Source organism: Bos indicus, chromosome 10 (assembly GCF_029378745.1).
Source record: "Bos indicus isolate NIAB-ARS_2022 breed Sahiwal x Tharparkar chromosome 10, NIAB-ARS_B.indTharparkar_mat_pri_1.0, whole genome shotgun sequence".
Taxonomy (NCBI): domain Eukaryota; kingdom Metazoa; phylum Chordata; class Mammalia; order Artiodactyla; family Bovidae; genus Bos; species Bos indicus.
Genome location: NC_091769.1, coordinates 37,114,782 through 37,136,680, shown reverse-complemented (window position 1 = coordinate 37,136,680; position 21,899 = coordinate 37,114,782). Strand labels below are relative to the sequence as shown.

The 21,899-nt window shown below is 55.3% G+C and overlaps 1 protein-coding gene across 3 annotated transcripts in view; it reads right to left on the bottom strand.

Annotated features, from left to right (window-relative positions):
- Positions 1-31: 31 nt before the first annotated feature.
- Positions 32-21,899, bottom strand: part of MAPKBP1 (mitogen-activated protein kinase binding protein 1) — a 53,328-nt gene continuing 31,460 nt past the window's right edge. The window contains exons 4-32 of one of the 3 annotated variants that reach the window (XM_070797327.1): positions 17,078-17,140; positions 16,791-16,848; positions 15,874-16,044; positions 15,116-15,253; positions 14,672-14,854; positions 14,426-14,443; positions 13,940-14,100; positions 12,979-13,168; positions 12,278-12,424; positions 11,907-12,082; positions 11,033-11,124; positions 10,425-10,550; positions 9,751-9,821; positions 9,469-9,590; positions 9,156-9,231; positions 8,932-9,043; positions 8,692-8,755; positions 8,371-8,505; positions 8,047-8,183; positions 7,820-7,875; positions 6,569-6,805; positions 5,947-6,113; positions 5,567-5,712; positions 5,263-5,460; positions 5,021-5,105; positions 4,454-4,737; positions 3,635-4,231; positions 3,104-3,189; positions 32-2,464 (exon numbers count right to left, since the gene is read on the bottom strand). In XM_070797327.1, coding sequence (XP_070653428.1) covers positions 2,237-2,464; positions 3,104-3,189; positions 3,635-4,231; positions 4,454-4,737; positions 5,021-5,105; positions 5,263-5,460; positions 5,567-5,712; positions 5,947-6,113; positions 6,569-6,805; positions 7,820-7,875; positions 8,047-8,183; positions 8,371-8,505; positions 8,692-8,755; positions 8,932-9,043; positions 9,156-9,231; positions 9,469-9,590; positions 9,751-9,821; positions 10,425-10,550; positions 11,033-11,124; positions 11,907-12,082; positions 12,278-12,424; positions 12,979-13,168; positions 13,940-14,100; positions 14,426-14,443; positions 14,672-14,854; positions 15,116-15,253; positions 15,874-16,044; positions 16,791-16,848; positions 17,078-17,140 — 4,324 coding nt within the window. In that variant the 3' untranslated portion in view covers positions 32-2,236. The remainder of the gene's footprint in view (positions 2,465-3,103; positions 3,190-3,634; positions 4,232-4,453; positions 4,738-5,020; positions 5,106-5,262; positions 5,461-5,566; positions 5,713-5,946; positions 6,114-6,568; positions 6,806-7,819; positions 7,876-8,046; positions 8,184-8,370; positions 8,506-8,691; positions 8,756-8,931; positions 9,044-9,155; positions 9,232-9,468; positions 9,591-9,750; positions 9,822-10,424; positions 10,551-11,032; positions 11,125-11,906; positions 12,083-12,277; positions 12,425-12,978; positions 13,169-13,939; positions 14,101-14,425; positions 14,444-14,671; positions 14,855-15,115; positions 15,254-15,873; positions 16,045-16,790; positions 16,849-17,077; positions 17,141-21,899) is intronic. The other 2 variants (XM_070797328.1, XM_019968582.2) reach the window with 2 other exon arrangements.

Here is a 21,899-nt window from a genome sequence, read left to right as displayed (position 1 = left end):
GTTACCCGCCCCACTCGCTGACAACCCAGAGTTAGCAAATGATTGTGTTTATTGATGAGTTCATACATCAATACAAACGGACATGTTAAAAACAGCCTCTGCCCTGTGAGACCTGGGGTGTAGGGGAAGCGCCATGGCCTGGGCAAAGTATAAAAGTTATAAATAAGGGGCTTTCAAAACTGGGTCAGGGCAGATCTGAACGGGGGCGGCATTTGCCGGTGGCCTCAGACATGCAGAAGGGGACGGACGCCGACCACAACATCCCCCCACATTGGGCGGGGGTAGGGGTTGGGGGTTGGTAATCAAAAGGGTGGCCACCTTCCCACAGGAGGAGTGTCGCTCCGTCCTCGTGAGGGACAGACTGGCTGAGGGTGGCCAGGAACCCAGCCCAGAGGGCCAGGCCTGAGCCCCATTTGCAGTGGACTGCAGCTGGTGTGCTGGTCAGGGGTACATAGGGAGCGGATTTCTAACAATGACAAGGACAGCTGCGGCTTCTTGGGGTCCACACTCAGCTCTGAGAGTTCCTGGGCCAGGATTTCTTGGCAGCTTGGCCATGCAGGTGGTAGCAGTAGAGAAGAGTGAGGGTGAAATAGGGTTCACCTGTTCAGGTGACTAATGCAAGCAGAGCTGGGCACCCTTGAGAATCCAACTTCAAGCCTCCACCCAGAGAGCCAGCAGAACCCATAGGGACACAGCTTTCCAGCCTGGAGCTGAAGCAGAGCTGCCCTGACTTACCTGAGGCAGAGGAAGCAGCAGGGCCTAGAGACACGTTCTTCACCCCAACTCTTCCACAGCTGCTTCTGTACTTGGTCCTACTCTACTTGCCCATTGTGCCCTGGCTCCTTCCCCTCACCCCTAACACTACCCTCCTAACTCTATCCCCTCACCTCTACCACTTACCTGGCCCACCTACCACCTTTCCAGTGTGTCTCTTGGCCCCTGCTGCAGCCCCATAGGCCTCCCTCTCTTCAGCCTCCAGCATCCAGCACACCTGGTGCCCAGCATTGCCCTTGAGGAGGCTCCTTCTACCCAAAACAGATACCCTGGGCCATTACACATCAGCTAGGCTGTGAAAACCAAGAATCCAGAATCCAGGCTTAGTGTATTCCATCCCTTTTCATATTCTTAATAGGAGCCAGGGTGATGAAGCCAGGGCAGGATGTGAAAAGAAAGCAGGCACACATCAGCCAGCCGAGTGGTCTAGTGGTGAGCACTCAAATGTGTGTGTGTGTGTGTGTGTGTGTGTGTGTGTGTGTGTGTGTGTGCATGTATGCATTTGTGTAGGTTTCTTCTGTGGCCAAGGTCCTTAGAAGGTGGGCCGGCGCCCTGTAAACTACAAGGGAAGTTCCAACACAGGCTTCTGACTGAGCATCACTCAGGATGCAGAGAGAAGGTGGCCTCGACTTCAGCAGCCTGTTGGGGACCAGGGCTGAAGAACAGGGAAGGCCAAGGGGCTGAGGAAAGGAGGCCAGGGCTTGATGTTTGCCCAGCAGAGGGCTTTACTGTCCTGCAGCAACATCCCACAGCTGGCTCCACAAGTTCCAGCCAGGAGAGAAAGGGGGCACAGGAAGAGACAATGCTAGGGCCCCCCTGGAGGGGGGAATGGGAGTGGAATGTGGGGGCTCAGGCCTTGACACCAACTCAAGCCTCCTGATGGCTGGGAGAGCTCCAGAGGGCCAGAGGGCTCTGCCTTTCTGAACTGCCAGCAAGTGGGGAAAACAGACAACCCCCACTCTGGCAACCAAGGGAGTAAGCTGGTGTGGGAGGGGGCATGGAGGTAGAGGTGAAGTTCCACCATTGGCCAGAGGGCAAGGACACCAGATCACCTCTCACCTCTACCCCTTGGATACCCTGTGTGTGCTCCACCCCAGGGAGCTGATCCCTGCAGTAATTTCAAATGGCTTCTAAGAAGGGAGGGCAGGCCTTTCTGGACTTGCCCCAGGTGGGGCAGGCTGCCCTCCGACTCCTCACAGCACCAAGATGACAAAGACCAAGATCTGCCCCTGTGTGAGCCACCAGATGGCTGTGGAGGCAGGAGTTCCAAGAGAGTGAGGCAACAGTCAGGGAAATAAATTAATAAATACAGGGGTCCTGTGAGGAACAGCTGCGAAAGCCATGGCCCCTCTGAGCATGGATCCCTGCTCTCCACTCCAAGCATCCTTGCAGGTTTTGGTGAGTGGAGGAGAGATGCAGTTTGGAAGGGGGGGAGCATTCACTGGGGACAGGCTTCTGGAACTCAGAGTCTGCGTTCCATGCGCCGCTCCACAGCTCGAAGCAGCAGCTCTGAGTATTGCTCCAGCAGGGCCTGTGTCTGCTCGGCCCCCACAGCCCCAGGGCTCCCGCCAGGGCTGGCCAACACTGCCCCAGCCAGGGCCTCCAGCTCCTGCCGCACTGAAGAGAAGGTGCTTCTGAGGAGCTGGGTGATGCGACTTTGTTCCACCGAGGGTGTCTTGCAGCTGGCCACCTGCAACGGGACCCCTGAAGTAAGTTGGAGGAACAGTAGAGGGGATTGTCAACAGATGAAGAAAGGGGAGGGGCCCCGACTGGGTCTAGCCTGCCCCCAAGAAGGGACTGCATGCCCTGCTGGGTGTGGCCAGGAGTTCCGCATGCCAAGATCAGCAAGTATGACCAGAGGCTAGGGGATGGAGGCAGACCCTGGGGATAACCATCAGATGTGGCACCATCTACAACTTGTTAGTAATTCCTCTTTCAAACCTCAGCCCCTGTGGGACTGTCCCCTATGTTCAGTGGCCAAATCATTTCTGAATCTGAAAAGGGATACTATTAATAATTATACTTGGACAACAGGCATAAGCTAGATGGTCCTAAGCAAACTAGGACATGAGAGCTCTCTACACCATCCCCTCCTGTCTGAGGATGTCTCCTCCAGCTGTTAGCCAGAAACGACTGATACGTACTCAAGTTCAAAAGGCCTGGCCTGGTTCCTAACCCATTCGCCTACTCAGAGTTCTTAACTGTTCCACCCACTTGTCAGTGGAAGAGCCTTAGCATTATGTGCTAGATACTTAACCAGCACTCCTGACATGCTCTGTCTTCCTGTTGGGCAGACGGGGAGAGGGGGCGGGGGGTACCCAACACATACCAAGTGGTAGAGCTGCACGGCCTGGCGCACACTGCCCTGGAGCTCAGCCACGAGCTGCTCGCACTGCTCCAGGCTCACTGCTGGTTCTGGAAGGGACAGACACAGCTCAGCAAGGCCCAGAAGAGTTGTCCTTTCCAGCCTGCCCACCCAGGGGCCGCTCAGAGCAAGAGAGGCCTACCCCAACCCAACCCCCCACCCTGTCTAGCACCACAAGCCCTGAGTCCCTTCCTCTGGCCTCCTTCCTTCTCAACACTCTCCCAATGCCACACAGGAAACATGGTCCAGAGGAGAGGGCCAGCTCCAGCCCCAGGGGCTAGAGGGCAATGAAGGGGAAGTGGGTTATAGAGAGGCCATAAAGGTTAGCCGGAGTGTCTCACCATCAGGGGTGTGACTTACGAACCGAAACAGGAGCAGACAGGACGAGAAACACCAGAGGCTGGGCCCATAGAAATGAGATGGAGCCAGAGAGCGGCCGACAAGACGGGAGACAGAGGATGGGGCGGGAGATGAGAGCTGGGGAGCGGTGCACACCTGAGTCCCGGCTCAGGGCTGCCCCTGGCCTGGCACATTCCACAGGGCTGGGAGTCTTCTCAAGGGGTGGTGGCTGCAAGTTTGCAGGGCCTCGGAGGAGGCTGCTGGCCGGCAGCTGCTGGGCACAGGGGCTGTTGGGGCCAGGCTGAGCCTGGCACTCTGTCCTAGGCTTAGGAGTGGCACCCTCCCCTGAACAGGCCCGCCTCTCAGCTGTACTGTGAGTCTTTCCTAGCCCCACTGGGCAGCCAGGCTGTTCTGCCTCACCAGGGGCCCGGCCCTTGGTAGCAGGTGAGAAGGTGGCCAAGGTGGGACGATCAGGCAGTGGCTTCGGGATATCCAGGACCAGGTGAGCCCGGCTGGGCAGGGCCAGCTTGTTGAGTGGTGAGATGCGGACGGGGGCAGGAGCTTGATGTTCAGCAGCCAGACCCAGGTTTTCCCCAACAGAGATGCTGCGGGCAATCTTGGCCATGGAACTGGTGGTGGGGCTCTGGTACGAGTGGGGCCGAGACAGACGGCGATCAGCTTTGGGCAAGGGGCACAGGCACCCCTGGGCTTCCATCTCCTGTGAGAGCAACAGGCCTGGTGGAGGGGCCTCATCTGCAGAGGGAGACACACACACACACGGGTCAGGGGGTGAGGAAGACGTCCCGGGCGCTAAGGCTCAGCTCCCTAGGAGCTGCTGCGCCCTTACACACTCACTAACGGACACCGACTGGCAAGCCCAGTGACACGTCAGGGCTCCATGAGGCCACCTTCCTCGAGCGTGCCCATGGGCTCCACACACCCAACCCCTGGAGCCGAGCCCCCTGGGTGCCTCACCCTGTGGTACCAGACTCTGCACCGACTGGGCTTTCTGGAGTCCACCTGTGGGGCCGGCTGCCGCCACTCTCTTGGGGGACCAGCCACTGTCCGGGCTAAGACGGCGTCGCGGCAGTAACACAGGAACTGTCTGCTGGGGGCCAGGGTTTCCAGGGGAAGGCTCCGCCTCTGGGGGTGCTCCTGGAGGATTGGCACCACTGCCTCTCGGCTGCTCACCAGAAGCCTGCAGCCCCTGGGCCAGTCTCGACGTCACTGCCAGGCTTGAAGAAGATGGGGACGGTTCCCTAGGGAGGAAATGTGGAAGAAGGCCCAGAAAAGGCTCAGGGCTGCTCCCTGACAAGACAGGGAGAAGGTCTCATAGCACTGAGGGGGGCTGGGAGAGAAGGGCAGGCACCAAGTCAGCCAGGACAAAGCTGGAGGGCGCAGTACTGCTGGGCAAGGAAGACTGAGCCTTGGAGAGGAGACGGCTCAGGCCGCCCTGGAGCAGGACAGGCCCTACTGGGAGCACTGCGAGGTCAGGAGAGCTTGGGCTCCTTGTAGGAAAGCAAGGTGCTGTGGGGAGAGTACCTGAGTGGGGTGCTCTGCACTTGCAACAGGAATCGGGAAGAGATGCTCCGAGATTCTGTCCGCTCTGGTACCCGAACTGGGCCCCCTGCCAGGGTGACAGAAACCATGACTTGAAGCAAGCCCTGGCTCCAGACTCTGCCTCCCCTAAAAGGCCACCCCAGGCATGGCCTGCCTTTGGACCCTCCCTCTCTGCTGGGCAAGGAGAAAAGAAGGGAGGATTGCAATGACCAATCTGACCACACCTGGAGCAGCCCCATTGGCCAGAGTCTCAAAGTGCTGTTTTAGAAACTGCTCCTGGTCCGGGGTATGGGGGCTGCCCTCCTGCACCTCATAGGGACCAGTGCCCCCCTCGTCTTCCTCTTCCTCCTCATCACCCTCGGCTGGCTCTTCAAGGTCTGAGGAAATGCCATCCACACTCAGGGGCTCCGTGCTCTCAGAGTCTGGATGTGGAGGAGGGGGAGAGAAGCATCACGCTGCACCCGTCTGTCGCCGGAGCCTCCACTCCCACCGGTGTGCTCCTGGCCCTCCCTGGGGCTGCAGCCTCACCTTCATTGGGGTGCTCAGGGCTGGAAAGGCGGCTGCTGCTGAAGTCCACAGAGCATGCACTATCAGGGCTATGCTTCTCTGAGCCCCTGCCGTCTGCATACACTCTTCCCAGGGTCCCTCGGCTTGGTGCCTGCACCTGGAACTCACTGCCACAGAGGCCAGCAGGGGAAAGAAGAGGCAGTGAGCAGTGGTGAGCAGCAGCCCCATGGACTCCTGCCTTCCTCTTGCCCCATGAGCAGGACTGGAGATGAGGCAGGGGTGCAATGGTGGGCAAGCCGAGTGCCTGGAGCCAGCCCCCAACCCAAGTACAGAATACTGGGAGGGAAGGAAGGATGTGAGAGAGGGGTATGCATGGCCCCAGAAGTCTGCGGGACCCTTGCCTGGTATCCAGGGTGGGGCTGTCACCCGGCTCCGGGTAGACAATACCATCTTCGATGGGTGCAGGCTCCAGATCTTGGGCAAAGAGCCCTTCCTCTTGGGACAACAATCGGATGATGTGGGGGCAGGAACAGGGTTGGGAAGCCTGAGGTCGGGGGAGCTTTTCATTCTGGAAACACACAGAGTGGCATCGCTGGGGTTGCTGATGTGAGCAAGGGTCCAGGAGAGGAGGTGCAGGGGAGCAAGGAGGATTCAGTGGGCACCAACTTTGAGGGAATCTGATTCTGAGAGCAGATAGCAAAAAGCCAGGCTGGGTTCCAACCAGTGTTCTTGAGCCTCAGGAAGAACCACGTTAGCACTCTGGGCTGCCAACGTCCAGCCACTACTTCATATCATGAGCCTCCAGGGAACCCCACCCAGGACAAAGGCAACACCTTGCCTTTCCACCCAAGGGGAAAAGTGAGGCACAGCCTCACCAGCCCACCTGACTCTGCAGGTCAGGTTACCCATGCCCCACGGGGGCAGAGCAACCACCGCGGGATGAACGCTCAGGCACCGCTGTCAGCCCAAGGCTGGCTCAGCCAGCCTGGAGATCTCTAGGCTGCTGGGGGAAAGCAGGCTCACCTTGCTCACGCTTGAGGTTTCAGGGGCCTGCTGACTGTGCTTCCCAGGACCTGAAGGGGTCATGGCCGGAGAGTCCTGGTGAGGACCCCGAGGACCTGGGGCCAGTGTCTCCAGCTGCCTCAGGTCCAGCATAGAGCGAACACTCAGCTCCACACCGGGCTGAGCCCAGCGCCCCCTTCTTCTGGGTCCTTGGTTGGTGGCAGGAGCTGGGTCCAGGAACTCCTCCGTCTCCTGTGCCTGGTATGGGGTGGGGTGGGAGAGGAGTAACAGTCACACGATAGAGTCAGCAGACACTCACGCGCCACCTAGTGTGTGCCAGGCACTTTACATGTATTAGCTCATTTAATTCTCACAACCACCTTAAGAGGTAGGTACTGAAGGGAAAGTGAAGCATACAGGGTTTCGGGAACTGGTCCAAGTTCCACAGGCAGCCTGCCTGCAGGTTCCAGCGCAGGCAGCCTGGCTCCGGAGCTCATGCTCTCAGCTATTCTCCGTGTGCTGTCCTAGAGGACCTTCCAGTCTCAGTCTTCACCAGTGTCATGGACACCTCAGACCTGGGAGTCTCTAAAAGGCCCCCGCTCAGAGGACAGCCCCAGGTCCATACACAGCACCAAGGACAAGCCAAGAGTCCAGGCTTGAGGCCCAGGGCCTGGTCAGAAGGCGCCAGACCCCACACCACCATCATCCCATGAAGCTGCTGCTGACAGTGAAAGGTGCTGATGCTTGAAATCCTGACGTGGAACAAGGGAGGGCTGAGCCGCCTCTGAAAGCCTCTCCTCCTGGTCACCCGGAAGTCACTGTTCAGTTACTGGTCCTCTTAAGGCCTTTGCCCCTAACTATTCTGGAAGTTCTGAGCTTACCTCCTAACCTTCTTTAGCACTAAAGTTTCTCCAGATTTCATTCTTTGGCCCTTTGACTTTCTTGAAGTTTCCTTCTAACTGTTCAGCTCTGACCCTTTTCTACTCCCCACATCCACCGGTTCTTTGCTCACATCTGCTCCCAGGGCCCCAGGTGGCTGAACAAGTGGAGTGCTGCCCCTAGTGGTGGCTGACCCGGGTAGGCCATCTCCCCTGGCCTCACCTGGTGGGCTTCACCCCTCACCTGGAACCACCCCAGGAGCTTCCTTGAACACAGGGGGCGGCACCTGGGCAGATCCGATGCCCAGATGCCTCGCCAGGTGTAGAGAGCCCTGCTTCCACCATCCTGCACCCCTTGTAACCTTGGAAGAACATTTTAACAATGGTGACTCACCCGACTCATCTCCCAGTGGGACAGGCTTCGGGGCAGGGCTGGGCTGGGCACTGAGGCTGGACAGAGACAAACAGTCAGAGAGCACGGCTCCCGCCCACTCACTCTGAAGCGCCAGCCCCCACCCTTCAAAGCCTCAACCCCCTGCTCTCACCCCCCAGTCCCGCTGAGGGTGCATCCAGGCCCTGCCCAGCCTGTGCCTGTCTGGCCCACTGCAGGCTCGCACAGACCTGGCTCTTTCTTGGCACCCCTGGAAAGGACAGGCAGCGCTGGGAGCTCCTCCTCTTCCGTGCCCTCGTCTTCTCCCTCCTTGTCGCTGTCTGAGGAGAGAGCTGGTCCGGGAGATAGCATCGAGGGGGCCTCGTGCCTGCATCCAAGACAAGCAAGGTGACGGGGAGAGGAGACTTGGTGGGTGGAGAGGTCAGCGGCGTGGCTCTTCGAGTAAGCAACAGGTACGGGGAGACACAGAGCTGCTGAGTGGCAGGTCCATGGCGAGGAGGAGGAGCAGCCTGGAGGCCCACCCACCAGCATCCACACCCACACTCTGATCTCACCGGTTGGGTCCAGCGGCCCTCTGAGGAGAGGATGATCCTTGCTGCTTGCCTCCGCGCTGGCGCTGGCGCAGCTCAGCCAGACGCTGCCTCATGCTGATGGTCATCTCCGAGCTCAGGCGCCACACAAATATGCAGCTGGGGTGGAGCCACAGAGCTGGGTGAGGGGTGCGGGGACTGCAAGGGGCAGGACCTCCCTGGGCTGGCAAGGAGACCAGAGCCACCCTCCAGTGCCGGGCCATTCAGCCCTACTTCCCAAGACATCACTGATGTGGAGAGGGGACTGACACAGGAAGAATCCCAGGGAAGCTGGCTTCTGCTCACCTGTCCCCTGATACAGAGATGAGGTGTTTGCAGTCATTACTAAACTTCATGCCAGTGACAATCTCTGTGAAAACAAATATGGCCAATGAGCCCCCCACCCAAAGTCCCAGCCAGATGTCTTCTCAACAGTGGAGGTCGGGGATTGGCTGGAGGGGAGGGACAGACAGCTCTGCTGGGACCCAGAAAAGGCTACGGAGAACCGGGAAGGTTCCAGGGGGAGAGAAGCAGGGCTACACTCACCTGAGTGGCCAAACATGGTAGCCACGCACTCGCCTGAGGAAAAGTCAAAAATGGAGAGGTTCTTGTCAGAGCAGCTGGTAGCGATGTAGATCCCTGAGGGGTCCGTCTGCACCTGAGGAGTGGACACACTGCTGGATGAGGCCAGGAAGCACTGGGCCCTCTCCACCCAGCACCATCTGTGCCCCCCATTCTCTGGCCCGGCACCCATCCCACTGAGCCCTCACCTTAATCAGAGTGCCGTCCTCACCCTGCGACCCTTTAAACAGCTTCTTCTGCTTCCCACTGCTGATGTTAAAGATCCTGTGAAGACACACACTCATCACATGAGCAGGAACCCACGGTCGCTTGGCGGGCAGCGCAGCCAGCGTTCACCCCTAGCTCTGTTCTCTCCGGAAGCCACTCCCCAACACCAAAGGGGCCACCACCTCTTAGGTGAGGCAAAGTCCTCATTCTGTGGGCTCAAGGGGCACAAAGTCCTGGACAAGAAGATAGACACCTGTGAGCTGACCCCCTCGGGCCTGAGAAAGGGATGCCCACCGAATATTCCGATCCTGGCAGCCGATGGCTGTGTACTTCCAACTGGGCTCCACGTCCATGTCATAGAGGGTCGTCTTCCGCACCACGTGGTGTGTCCGGGTAAACTGCACTCCGTCTCCAGACTGCAGGGGTGGAGAGCCCACACCCAAATGCCTCACCAGGCCCCAGGAGCCTTGCTTTTGCTTCCCCTCACCTCTTGTGACCTCAGGGAGGGGAATGGTAGTGACCCCACCCCTCATCCCCAAACCCACTGTCCCATTCAGGGACGCCTGGTCACCTCACCTTCTGTGCAGTGCGGAAGTAGATGCTCTTGTCTGCTCCACAGCTGATCATGCGGACTTGCCCATCGCTGGCTGTAGAGGAAGGGGGCTGAGCTGTTCCCACTGCTCTCACCACAGTGGGTCCAGTCTGCCCTCTGCCTCCCTCAACACTTTCCCTCGGTGAGCTACTTGACACAGCTGGGACCACCCATTAAATCAGGATGAAGTGAAAAGTGAAAGTGTTATTCGTTCAGTCGTGTCTGACTCTTTGTGACTCCATGAACTGTAGCCCACCAGGCACCTCTGTCCATAGGATTCTTTAGGAAAGAATACTGGAGTAGGTCGCCATTCCCTTCTCCAGGGGATCTTCCTGACCCAGGGATGGAACCTGGGTCCCTACATTGCAAGCAGATTCTTTACCGTCTGAGTCCCAGAGAAGACCTAAATCAGGATGCTTCTCTTCAAACCCAGGCCCTCCTTTCTCCCCATCCTCAGCAAGCCTGGTTGATAAGTATCCCCCATACTAACAGTCTATATTTCATCTGTTTTCCCATTCAGCCCCAAGACAGTCAGCTGCTGTCCCATACTCCCTGTGACTGGCACACTCTTCTCATGGAGGCAGAACACAGGGGGCAGTAGGGGGCATGGGGTGTCAGTGGTAGGTGGCAGAATGTATCCCAATTGCCCTGCCACTACCTGCAAACTTCACAGCAGTGATAGAGGATGAATGCTCGTCCAATGTCTGCTGTAGGCTGTACTCCCGTCCAGCATCCAACACGTGGATCAGCCGGTCCCGGCTCGCTGACGCTAGGAGCTTCAGACCTGTGGGTTGGAAGAACTTCATCAGCCCATGTGTGCCCAGCTCCTGCTGCTGCTGCTAAGTCGCTTCAGTCATGTCCGACTCTGTGCGACCCCATAGACGGCAGCCCAGCAGGCTCCCCCGTCCCTGGGATTCTCCAGGCAAGAACACTGGAGTGGGTTGCCATTTCCTTCTCCAATGCCTGAAAGTGAAAAGTGAAAGTGAAGTTGCTCAGTCGTGTCCAACTCTTAGTGACCCCATGGACTGCAGCCTACAAAAGAGCAGGCCCCTATCTGGGCCCAGCTAACAAGAACTGAGCCCCATATCCCTAAGCCAAGGCAACCATGGAGAAGGGGCAGAGCTGCCCTCCTCTAAATCTGCAAAGACACCAAATGATTCAAAGGATTTTCAGTCCCACATCCTACAGCTAGGATCAATGTAAGCAGCACTAGCAGGACTAGAGGAGCCCTAAGCCTCTGGCATGGGTACCAGACATCCTCTTTACCTGTGTCTGGCTTAGAGTACTCCAGGCACAGGATTTCCGAGTCATGGGCCTCCACCTTCAGCATCTCATTTAGGGACTGCAGTTCGTGCACCCTGCAGAGATAAGGAGAGGCGGGAGGGGGTCACTGCCGGGCTGCAGGAAGAGAGACTCACTCTGCTTTCTCTGTTATATCCTCCCTCCTGACCTTTTTTAAAATTTATTTTTGAACTTTCAGGTTAGAGAAAAGTTGAAATAAGTACAGAGAGTTTCCATATTCCCCTTACTCAGCTTTCCCTAATGTGATCATCTTATATAACAACAGTCTACTTACCAGAACAAGGAAGTTTACATCAGTACAATATTAGGACCTAAAGGCTCTACTTGAGTTCCACCAGTTTTCCCACAATGTCCTCTTTCTGGATCTAGGATCCTATCCAGAGTCCAACTGCATTTAGTTGTTATTTCTCCTGAGTGTCCTGTCTGTAACAGTTCTTCAGTCTTTGCTTCCCTTTCATAATCTTGACACTTGGGAAGAGTATTGATTAGTGCAGGTGCTTGGTCATATGTACCTCAATTTGAGTTAGTCTGATGTTTTCTCATGATGGGACTGAGTTTCTTCAATTTTGGCAAGAATACCACAGAAAAACTGCTACGTCCTTCTGTAGAGCATTGTATTATGGGGTTTATGATGTTGATATGAGAATGTAAGCCTGATTACTTGATTAGAATGGTTTCTGCTGGGTTTCTTGACTATAATTATCTTTCCCTTGTATATGAATATCTTTTCCCCAATCTTTTTGAGCCAAGATTTTCAAAAGCTCTGTCCTTGGGGACCTAACTCCCCCAAACCCATACCACCAGAGGCAGGTGGTACCCATGCCAGAGCTGGCTTTACCTGAGTGTGCCCACACGGTCTCCTGAAGCGAGATGCTGGCCATTGGGGCTGATACACACAGAACGAATGCCCACTCGGGGATCCATCAGGGACCCATCAGCTTTGTCTCCCCCGGGCAGCTCAGTGTCCAGCAGGGCCTGAGTGTTCCCATCCACATAGATGATCTTAATGAGGTCCTGGTGGAGCAGGTCAGGAGAAGTGGGTAAGACAGGTCTAATCAGTACAGGGGAAAGAGGAGAGGAATGCTGGATAAGACAAAGCCCTGACTTGCAGGGGAAGGCCACATAAGAACTTGGACATCAAGTCTGGGGACCCAGTTCCTGAGAAGGCAAGGGAACACAGGCGCTCGGCCTGGAGGGGCCCAGGCTCACATTGCTGAGGATGTTCCGGTGCAGCGTGGAGCCATGCACCCCGGAGCTCTCTGTGTTCCACAGGCGGATAGTGTTGTCGGAGGAACAGGTGATAAAGGAACTGGGGGGCAGGCAGGCCTGGTTACTGTCCTTCACTTCGGGGTAGACCTGAAGGGGCAGAGGGTACAAAGTCAGAGCTCCAGGTAGGCAGCAGTTGCTTGCCAGCCCACAGAGACAGAAAGGAATGAGACTAAAGAGCTGTTGTTGGCCAAGGCTTGGCCCAGAGTCTGTCACATGGTAAGCAAACTGCAACTATTAGATATTCTTCAAATCGCTGAGGGAAAGCACATTCACCAAACACAAGGTACTCTGCTATGCTTACTATGAAATACTCCACTCACAGTTTTTCACTTAATTCTTAAAACAATTAGATGAATTAGGTACATCATTTTACCACTGAGAAAACAAAACTCAGATAAGTTCAGTAACTTGTTTAAGATCATCCAGCCCAGGACAAGACAGAGCTAAGGATGGACAGGGGCCCATTGGAAGAAGCCTGAGACGTTTAAGCACTAATTCAAGATCGGTCCCCAGGACCCATCTGAGGGTATGTGGATACACAGGGCTGCTGCTGAAGAAAGGAGGAGGGAGCAGGAACACAGTGTTCTACTTGGGGATCCTCACTCTCCATCCTCACCATGTGTCTAAGCCCGGCCACCTACCTCCACACTCCAGACGCAGGAGGAATGATACAGAGCCGAATACACCTTGCCCACTTTCTTGGGGTCCCTCACATCCCAAACATAAATGCTGTGGTCGTTGTACACACAAGACAGCCACTGATTAGTAGGATCGAAGGTCAAGGCGATGGTGTCTGGATATCTGGCATTAGCCGCGCCAGAGAAGAGGCGACTGTGGGGAAGAAGACGGTGCAAAGCGGTGAGTGAGGAGCTGTGGAAATGAGGGAATGAAAACAGAAGCCAAGCCACAAAGGAAGGAGCACGGGAGCCCTCTCCAGACCCACAGGTTTGGAAGCAGCTGCTTGGGAGGAAAGCGCTGCTCTGACAGCTCTCAGCTGGGAGCCGCCCCAGCACCAGCTCCCGGACCAGTGTGCTCTCCTGACAAGCACGGACCAGGGCTCAGAACACCAACGGCAGACAAGGTGACTGCGGCCACGATGGAGCGAAACAAAAACAAGACCGCTGTGCAGTGGTTCTGAGACAGATAAAAACAAGATCACTGTCCCAGCCATAGAGAAGACAGATCATCACCCTTTCTCATCTTTCAGGACTGACTGCCGCTATTCCTTTATCTATCAATTACAGCTTTAGCTCCACACCTTTCCTTCTACCTTTCAGATAAAAGTTATTAAATGTCCAATTGTGGAATTGCCCCCCACTTCTTCACAGCATCCAACCAAAGCAAAACTTCAATCCCTTGAACCAGTCCTAAAATCATTGAATGTAAACCCAAATCTGACACTAAGCCCCACCTAACGCCTGCATACAGAGATACTCCATGGTCCCCTGAGGGTTCCGTGTACCCATAAAGCCAAATCTGTGTTTCTGCAGAGACGTTCCTGTAATCTTTGGGGTGCTGATACCTTCACCTTGAAGCAGAGGGAAGGAAGGCTGGGTGCGGAGTCAAGCTCTGAAAAGGAGGCAGGGGTCCTGCACAGCTCACCTGGCTTCTGTGACACTGGCGATGTCTGTCCCCAGGGCGTGGGGCCGGGGCAGGGTGCTGAGGAAGTGCAGGTTGGAAGGGTTGAAGAGGCGCACGGTGCCATCAGCGCAGCCACAGAAGATGTAGTCCTGGCTCACGGAGATGCAGTGGGCCACAGTGGTCTGCAGGCAGAGGGGCTCGGCTCAGCATGGGCCACCCCCTCAACCCCTCCTCAACAGTCACCTGCCTAGAAGAGACACCCACCAAGGCAGGGGCAAGGGAAAGCAGCCCAGCTGCACAGGCCTGAGCCCCTCAGCTGTCACCTAGAGACACCCGCCCTCCAGCAGCAGGTGGCCAGAGGGCCCACAAGCCACGTGCGGACCAGGGATGGGAGCCCCGGAGCCTTGGAAGGCACCAGCGGTTTTGGCCAAGAGGACAAAACAGGAAAAGCCCAGCAAAGAGAAAGGGACAGCATGAGAAAGAGGGGAAGAGTCTAGCACCACTTACTGTGAAGCTGTCTGTGTTCTGAGAAGAGGAAAGCAGGGGAAAGAAAGACAGAAAGAGAGAGCAGAGAGGAGGCAGTTACACCCATCTGCGTGGGCTGGAACCTGGCCAAGCGCTGGCCTCAAGCTTCCTCCTCCTGGGGGCCCCCTCCCACCTTCAGGCCCCGCCCCTGGGGCGGAGCCATGGGCACCGGCTCTGCCCTGGGCGGAGACCCAGGCGGCCCCCAGCCAGCGGGACAGAGGTACTTACTCTCAGCTCCACCCACTTGTCCAGAAGCCTCCGGTCACTGAACTCGCACAGCAGCCCTGAGGACGTGATGCAGAAGGTGCTGTCTGCCTTCTTCCCTCTGCCACAGGCCACGTCAGTGAACAGGTTGTTCCGCAGCTCGCCCAGCAGCCCCGAGCGGCCCAGCAGGGGCACAGTGGCGTTAACCTGCGGAGACACACCACTGCTGCCCACCCATCTGCCCTTCAGCCGCCCCAGAGACTTGGCCTGGGGAGAGGGAGCCAAGAGACACAGCAAGCCCTACCACCCCCTGCCCTTTGAGACTATCCCTAGGCGCAGGCAGCACCTGATTCATCCAGAACTGGGTGGCTGGTGATCGAGCAGAGAGGGGGCCCAAGGGAGCAGTGTCTCCTGGGGTGGGTGAGCAGACCCTGGCCCTGGAGGCTATTTCCAGCCTCAGCACCTCACCTTTGAGGTCTTGCTGTCATCAAGGTACCAGAATTTGATATGCCGGTTACCAGCAGTGACAAAGTAGCTGCAGTCTTCAGAGAAGGACACCGCGGTGACCCGACTGGACACCTTATTGGAAGCCACCACGATGTTTTTCTGGAGAGAAAGTCAAAGGAAGAATCAAAATTCTGCCTCTTGGAGTGAAGAATAAAGAGGCTCAGAAGATGGAGGAGGATAAGATAGGATTTGTACTTTAAAATGTTTCTTTCCAGGATTTGGACTTCCTTGGTAGCTCAGGTGGTTAAGAATCCGCCTGCCATGTAGAAGACCCAGATTCGATCCCTGGGTCAGGAAGTTCCCCTGGAGAATGGAATGGCAACCCACTCCAGCATTCTTGCCTGGAGAATTCCATGAACAGAAGAGCCTGGCAGGCTACAGTCCATGGGGTCGCAAAAAATCGGACATGACTGAGCAACTAACACTTTCTTTCACTTTCCAGGATTTACCGGTCAGAAAAAGAGGGGAGGAAGGAGAATCCTTTTCCAGAGGAACTGAAGACATTCATTTCCTCCGGAGGTCCTCAGAGGCAAAAAGCTAGCCTCTTTCTACCAACACACTTGGCTACACGGTTCCTCTTTTCTGCTTCAGGTCATTTTCTAGAATGTAACTGAGCAGCAGAGTGGAATGAAGAGACTCAGGTCAATAGCTTCCTGACTCCTCAACTGGCCCTTGGACCCCAATGAGGGTGCCAGGCCAGCCCAGCCGGGGCCACTCACCTTCCAGGCCCAGACGTTGACGATCATGTCATGCTGGTAGCCCACAGAGACGATGTACTTGGCGCTCGGGGAGAAGGCCACACAAGCCACACCATACTTGTGCTCCTGCAGCTCAGCCACCTGGCTGTGCTCTGCCACATCCCAAACGCGCACGGCAGGCATGTGCCCACTCTGCAGGGAAGCAGGAACGGGCAGTGAGGGCCAGAGGCACAGCCTCCCTAGCCTTTCAGGATTGGGGCCCTACCTCTCCAGCGACTGGGCACAGTCTCTCTAAGGATCCCCTGGCCAAGGGCAGAGTGCTACACAGGCGAAGGTATACAGAAAACATGATAAATATCTCAGGATTACAACCATTATCAGAGAGAAAATGCTCCCAGACTCAGTTCAGTATCTCTGGGTGAGGGTCTGCACCTCTGTATTTGTTCAAAGTTCCTAGAGTGATTCCGATGGGCAGTCAGGGTTGAGGACCACTACCACCCACGCCTATTTCTGCCCCTACTGCCTCCCTGTAAGACTGAGAGGGGCAGATGTTCCGCATGTGCCCAGCAGGGGGCCCCCTGGCATAAGGAATATCTTAAGGCAGAGGTTTTCACGGTGTGCTTTCTAATAAACCAGCAGAATCAGTGAGACCTGAGAACTTGAGAGAAATGCAAAACTTGGGGTCCCTTCCCAGGCCCACAGAACCAGAAACTCCGGGAGCAGATCCAGCAATGTGCGCTTTAACAAGCGCTCAGCTGACTCAGATGCCCACTAAGGCTTCAGAAACCACTGTTTCAAGGTGCAACCAAAACTGGGATTTGACACCGGTTCAGGAAGCCAGAGTGGCAGCAGCCCTAACCAGGCCCAGGACTGAAGTTCTCTGCTGCGCCCAGGCCACCTGCCCTCTTCAGAGCTCTGCAGCCCCCTTCCTCACTCACCTCTCCAGTGACCAAGTACTTGCCATCAGGAGAGAAGGCAAGGGCAGTGATGGTTTTCCTGCAAGAAATGAGGTGGGCTCAAAGGGGCACTGGCAGCCCGGTCTAAGCCTGGCTCCCGCACAGTCCCCTCAAGAGGCAAGACCAGCAGACAACCAGTGGCACAGGTGGCATTTCCCTGGCCGGCCTGGGGGCCCAGCCACGTCCCCATCCCCAGCGCCACACAGACCCCAGACTGCACCTTCTCACAGCTCCCAGGAGATGCTTCCCGAGGGCCCAGACCCATTTACCTGGAACTGTTGAGGATGTGGTGCTGTTTGTGTTTCCGGGGATTGAACAGCACGACCACACACCTGGGAAGACGAGGAAGGCAACCCAACTTCAGCACCAAACTATGGCACCCCCAGGAGCTCCAGTCCCCCAGGCCAGGGAGCTGGGGCGACCGGCTCAGAGGGGCATCACTAGCCACAAAGGGCAACTGACTGCTTTCTCCTGGAAACTTGTTCTTCCTGCTTCCTTTCCACCCACAAGGGCCCACTTCCCAGCCTCATGAGGTGGAAGGGCTCCCTGCAAGATGGCTCACCATGTGCCCCAGCACCAGCGCCATCTCTGCCACAGGGCAGCAGGGACCCAGGCCCTCCCAGAGCCTCGCCAGCCCAGGAAGTGGGGCAGAAGGGGAGAACCCACGCGATTTGGGCAAAGCAGGCTGCAGGTGCACACACAGCCAGTGTGGCTTGGAGTCAGATGTGTGTCAAGTATTTGTGCCCCAAGGAGTGAGGCCTCTCACATGTGTGTCCATGTGTATACTTGGCAAGAGCCAACCCCATCCCTGCCCCGGCACACACACCCCCTCTATGCATCAGGTGATGGAGCGGGTGGGAGGCAGGGACCAGAACTGCCAGAAGGGTCGATAAGACTAGAGGGAGGGGCAGAGACAGCCTGGGAGGGCCTGGGAAGCCCACCCCTGAGGATCCCTGGCCCCAAGGAGCCTGAGAAGGACCCTCCAGACTGACAGAAGACAATGAAAGAAGGCTGGGAGCATCCTCTCCAGCCAGAGGGCAAGGCTGGATGGGACTGGGCTCTGACTGACTTTCCAGGTGGCAGGAGTTGGGAGCAAGAAGCAGGAAGCCATAGCCAGCAATGCACTCCCTTAGGCTCCCGGCTGTCGGCAGGCTGGGCCTCACTGCCCTTCTGCTCATGGCTGCATCAGAACTGCGACTAGCTGACGGAGCAGGTGTGGAGCCTGCTGCCCCAGGTGAGGGAAGGGGAGAGAAGGCTCAGACACAGCCTGGATTAGTGGGAAAGCACTGCAGCTCCCATACCTAAAACCCACCACTTGCTAGGAACTCAAAACCAAAGTGAGTACCAGTTGCTAGTGACGGCTCAGCATCTCAGGGTCAATGAACGACTTTAATATACAAATTCCACAGGTAATTTCTGGGGACACTGGGATCTCTGAGGGACACCTGCTATGCCCAGAACTGCCAGGCTGACTGACAGCCTTGGAATTCCTGAGTCACAACATCTTTTCCTCTAACTCCTGTCCCCAAATCCCTTCTCAATGCTCTTTCTTCTCCCTCCATCTCCTAAGCTTTGCTTCTCTTTCCTCATTACTTTCTCCCTTCTCTCTTTATACCAACTTTCAGTCTTCCACTTCCTTTCTAGAATACCATGTCAAGAGGGTTTTTTAAAACGTAACCAAAATCACATGGCTTCGGAAACTTTGTGCCCCATCACTCTCCTTCCCCCATCCCAACACACACACACACACAAAGGGAAACTCTGTGCCCCATCACTCTCCTTCCCCCATCCCAACACACACACACACACAGAGGGAAACTCTGTGCCCCATCACTCTCCTTCCCCCATCCCAACACACACACACATACACACACACAGGGAAACTCTGTGCCCCATCACTCTCCTTCCCCCATCCCAACACACACACACACACACAGGGAAACTCTGCCCCATCACTCTCCTTCCCCCATCCCAACACAGACACACACACAGAGGGAAACTCTGTGCCCCATCACTCTCCTTCCCCCATCCCAACACACACACACACACACAGGGAAACTCTGCCCCATCACTCTCCTTCCCCCATCCCAACACAGACACACACACAGAGGGAAACTCTGTGCCCCATCACTCTCCTTCCCCCATCCCAACACACATACACACACACACACAAAGGGAAACTCTGTGCCCCATCACTCTCCTTCCCCTATCCCAACACACACACACACACACACACACACACACACACACACACACACACAAAGGGAAACTCTGTGCCCCATCACTCTCCTTCCCCTATCCCAACACACACACACACACGTCCAGCTTCTGTTAGGGGCAATCCAGGATGCAGGGGGTCTAATTCCTCTCAAACAGGTAAGATTCATAGAACCTTAGAGCCAGAAGGAAGGATGGAAGAAATTAAATGCACTGATGCACTGTGCTGGGTATCTTTAAAGATCATCTGGTCCAACTCTCCAACTTCTGAAGTGAGGAAACTTTGCTCAGACACCCAGGCTCCGACAGAGAGCAGGTCTTGCAGTGTCCTGTGCTCTCGACATCAAACACTGTGTCTGTTTGATCTGACTGTGTCACCCCTGCTGAACATCCCTGGGGAGCTTCTAAGACGCAAGGCCTTAAATAAGGGCTGTGCGAAGGCCCTGGGTGGTGTGGCCCCTGCCCCACTCCACCCTCACCCTTTGGCTTCCTGTGCTCCTCCCACTCCACGCCTTTGCTAGGGCCCTTCCTTGTCTAGAGCATTCTCCCCTCCTTTTCCCAACTGGTTAACACTTAACCTCTTTCACATCTCACGTCAGACGGCCTCAGTACATGCTCTCACAACACAGTTGTACCAGTCTTTTGTGACATTTATCACAACTGCAATTTAACATTTTTTTACATTTTAAAATGTATTTTATTGAAGTACAGTTGATTTACAACGTTGTGTTAATTTCTGCTGAACGGCACAGTGATTCAGTTTTATATATGTATACACATTCTTCTTCATATTCTTTCCCATTACAGTTTATCTCAGGATATCGAGTCCAGCCGCCTGTGCCCACAGTAGGGCACTGAGTACAGACTCCTCCACCTCTAGCCTGTGTCCTTCACGAGGGTGGGAACTGTGCCTGGTCTTGCTCGCTGCTGTGTCTCCTGTGCCTAGCAGAGTCTGTTAGGTTTAGTTGTTCAAAACCATTTACTGAATGGATGAATGCTCCCCTAGCCTGGTCAACTGGGGTATCCGTAGGCCAGACTCTCCTCCCTAGCATGCCCACCTGTCTCCTATGGGAGGAGACAACAAAGATCCCTGGATCCTCAGAGCAGGGAGGGGCAGTAGGGACAGGGTAGGCTCTGGAGTCAGACACCAGGGTTGGAGTCCTTGTTCTGTTATGAATAATTTTGTGCCCCTGGATAAGTCAGAAGCTATTTCATTATCTGTTTAAAAGGAGCCTCTAAGATCAAGCTGTCAGGACTTCTGTATAGGATCACATAATTTTTTGGACACAAAGTGGGACCAAACAAATGGCAGATCTTACTATTCCTCCTCCTGGAGCACAGACAAGAAGCCAAAAGAGACTCCAGGCAGTGGGGAATGAGGTGCCCAGGGGCTGCGTGTCAGGTATCTCCTTCAGAAAACCGGGGGTAAGTCCTATTAGGATCTGAGAAATGGTAGAAACTTTAAAGGAAGCTTTATTTATTTCTGGGAAGGCAGCCAAGGGAAGAGAACTGGGTTAAGCTTGGGGAAAGAAAGTATCTACATCTTCATCCATTTAGGAGACCATAACCTTGGAAAGTAGCAAGGAAGGGACGGAGGTGGGGGGATGCTGAGGGAGACGCTATCCCCAGGCTCTAGGACAGCGACACAGAAAGAGAAGGGAGGCGAAACCACCTAAGTTAGCAAGCGCCGTGCGAGGGCTGCAGTGAACTCTCAACACGATGGCTTTCCACCTCCTTCAGTAACTGGTCTGCTCTTCACACCGTGGGCCCAATAATAAGAGTTACCATTCATCTAGCAGGGTCTGCGACGCGGGCACTCTGCTAAGCACCTGAGAGATCTGGTCTTAGCTTATCCTCACAAGTTTTGTGGCTGGGACAATTATCCCCACTTCAAGGTGGAGAAACGAGTCCAGAGGCCTTTTCAAGATATCTCAGCGAAAGCAAAACAGAGTCAGGATTTCAGGAGCTGTGCTCTAAGGAAAGCAGAGTGGAGTAAGTGAGAGAAAGAAGAGAAAACTGAAATTGAAGAGGAGAGCTAAGCACAGAAAGCATACCGACCTAATGCAGAGGGTGCCAGGGCAGAAGCCTCTGAGAAGAGGGAGAGGAGAATGGGGCGCTTGGAGGGAAAAGGGATTCTGGCTACAGAATTCTGGGAAATCATAACGGGGCACATGAAAATTATAGCAGTTACAGTTCAAAGTTCATAGGTCTAAATATTTAGGTTTTAATATTTTATTCAATGTATGAAAAATTATAAACCCCCCCAGGCCTGACACCATCAGCAAAGCCCAGCAAGTTTTCAGGAAAGCTGGCATTTTCTAAGGCTAAGGAGGGCTCCACAGGCTTGTCCTCTCTGGTGACGGCTTCCAGTCTGAATGGTTCTGGGTTACCTAGCTTTCAGATCAGCTCCAGATAAATCATGGCAGAGGGCCTGGGCCGAAAGCAGATCTGACCTGAATTGGATCAATACAGATTCTGACACATTCCACATTCAGAAAAAGCAGGTGATGCAGGCACCTTCAAACCCAAAGCAGCATGGTGACCTTTGAAGGGCAGTGCATTAGACCGCTTAATGCACTCTCCAGTCACTGCATGTAAAGCTTTGAGCTCTGCTGGACCGTAGCGTCTTTTGTTTCCTTCTTCCCCAGGTTTGACTCCATGGTGGTGGGAAGAGGGAGAGCAGCGTATGTGCATAAAGAGACAATGTGGACAGAGGATGACAAGCTATGAGGCAAACTTTCCCTTCTCTAACACCTCCCAACCTTCCAGCATGGCCTGGAAAACTCTCTGAGTGGCATGGGAGAGTTAAGCCAAGGAGGGAAACACACAGAGATTGGCCCTTAAGCTGAAATTTTTATTTCTAATTATTTAAAT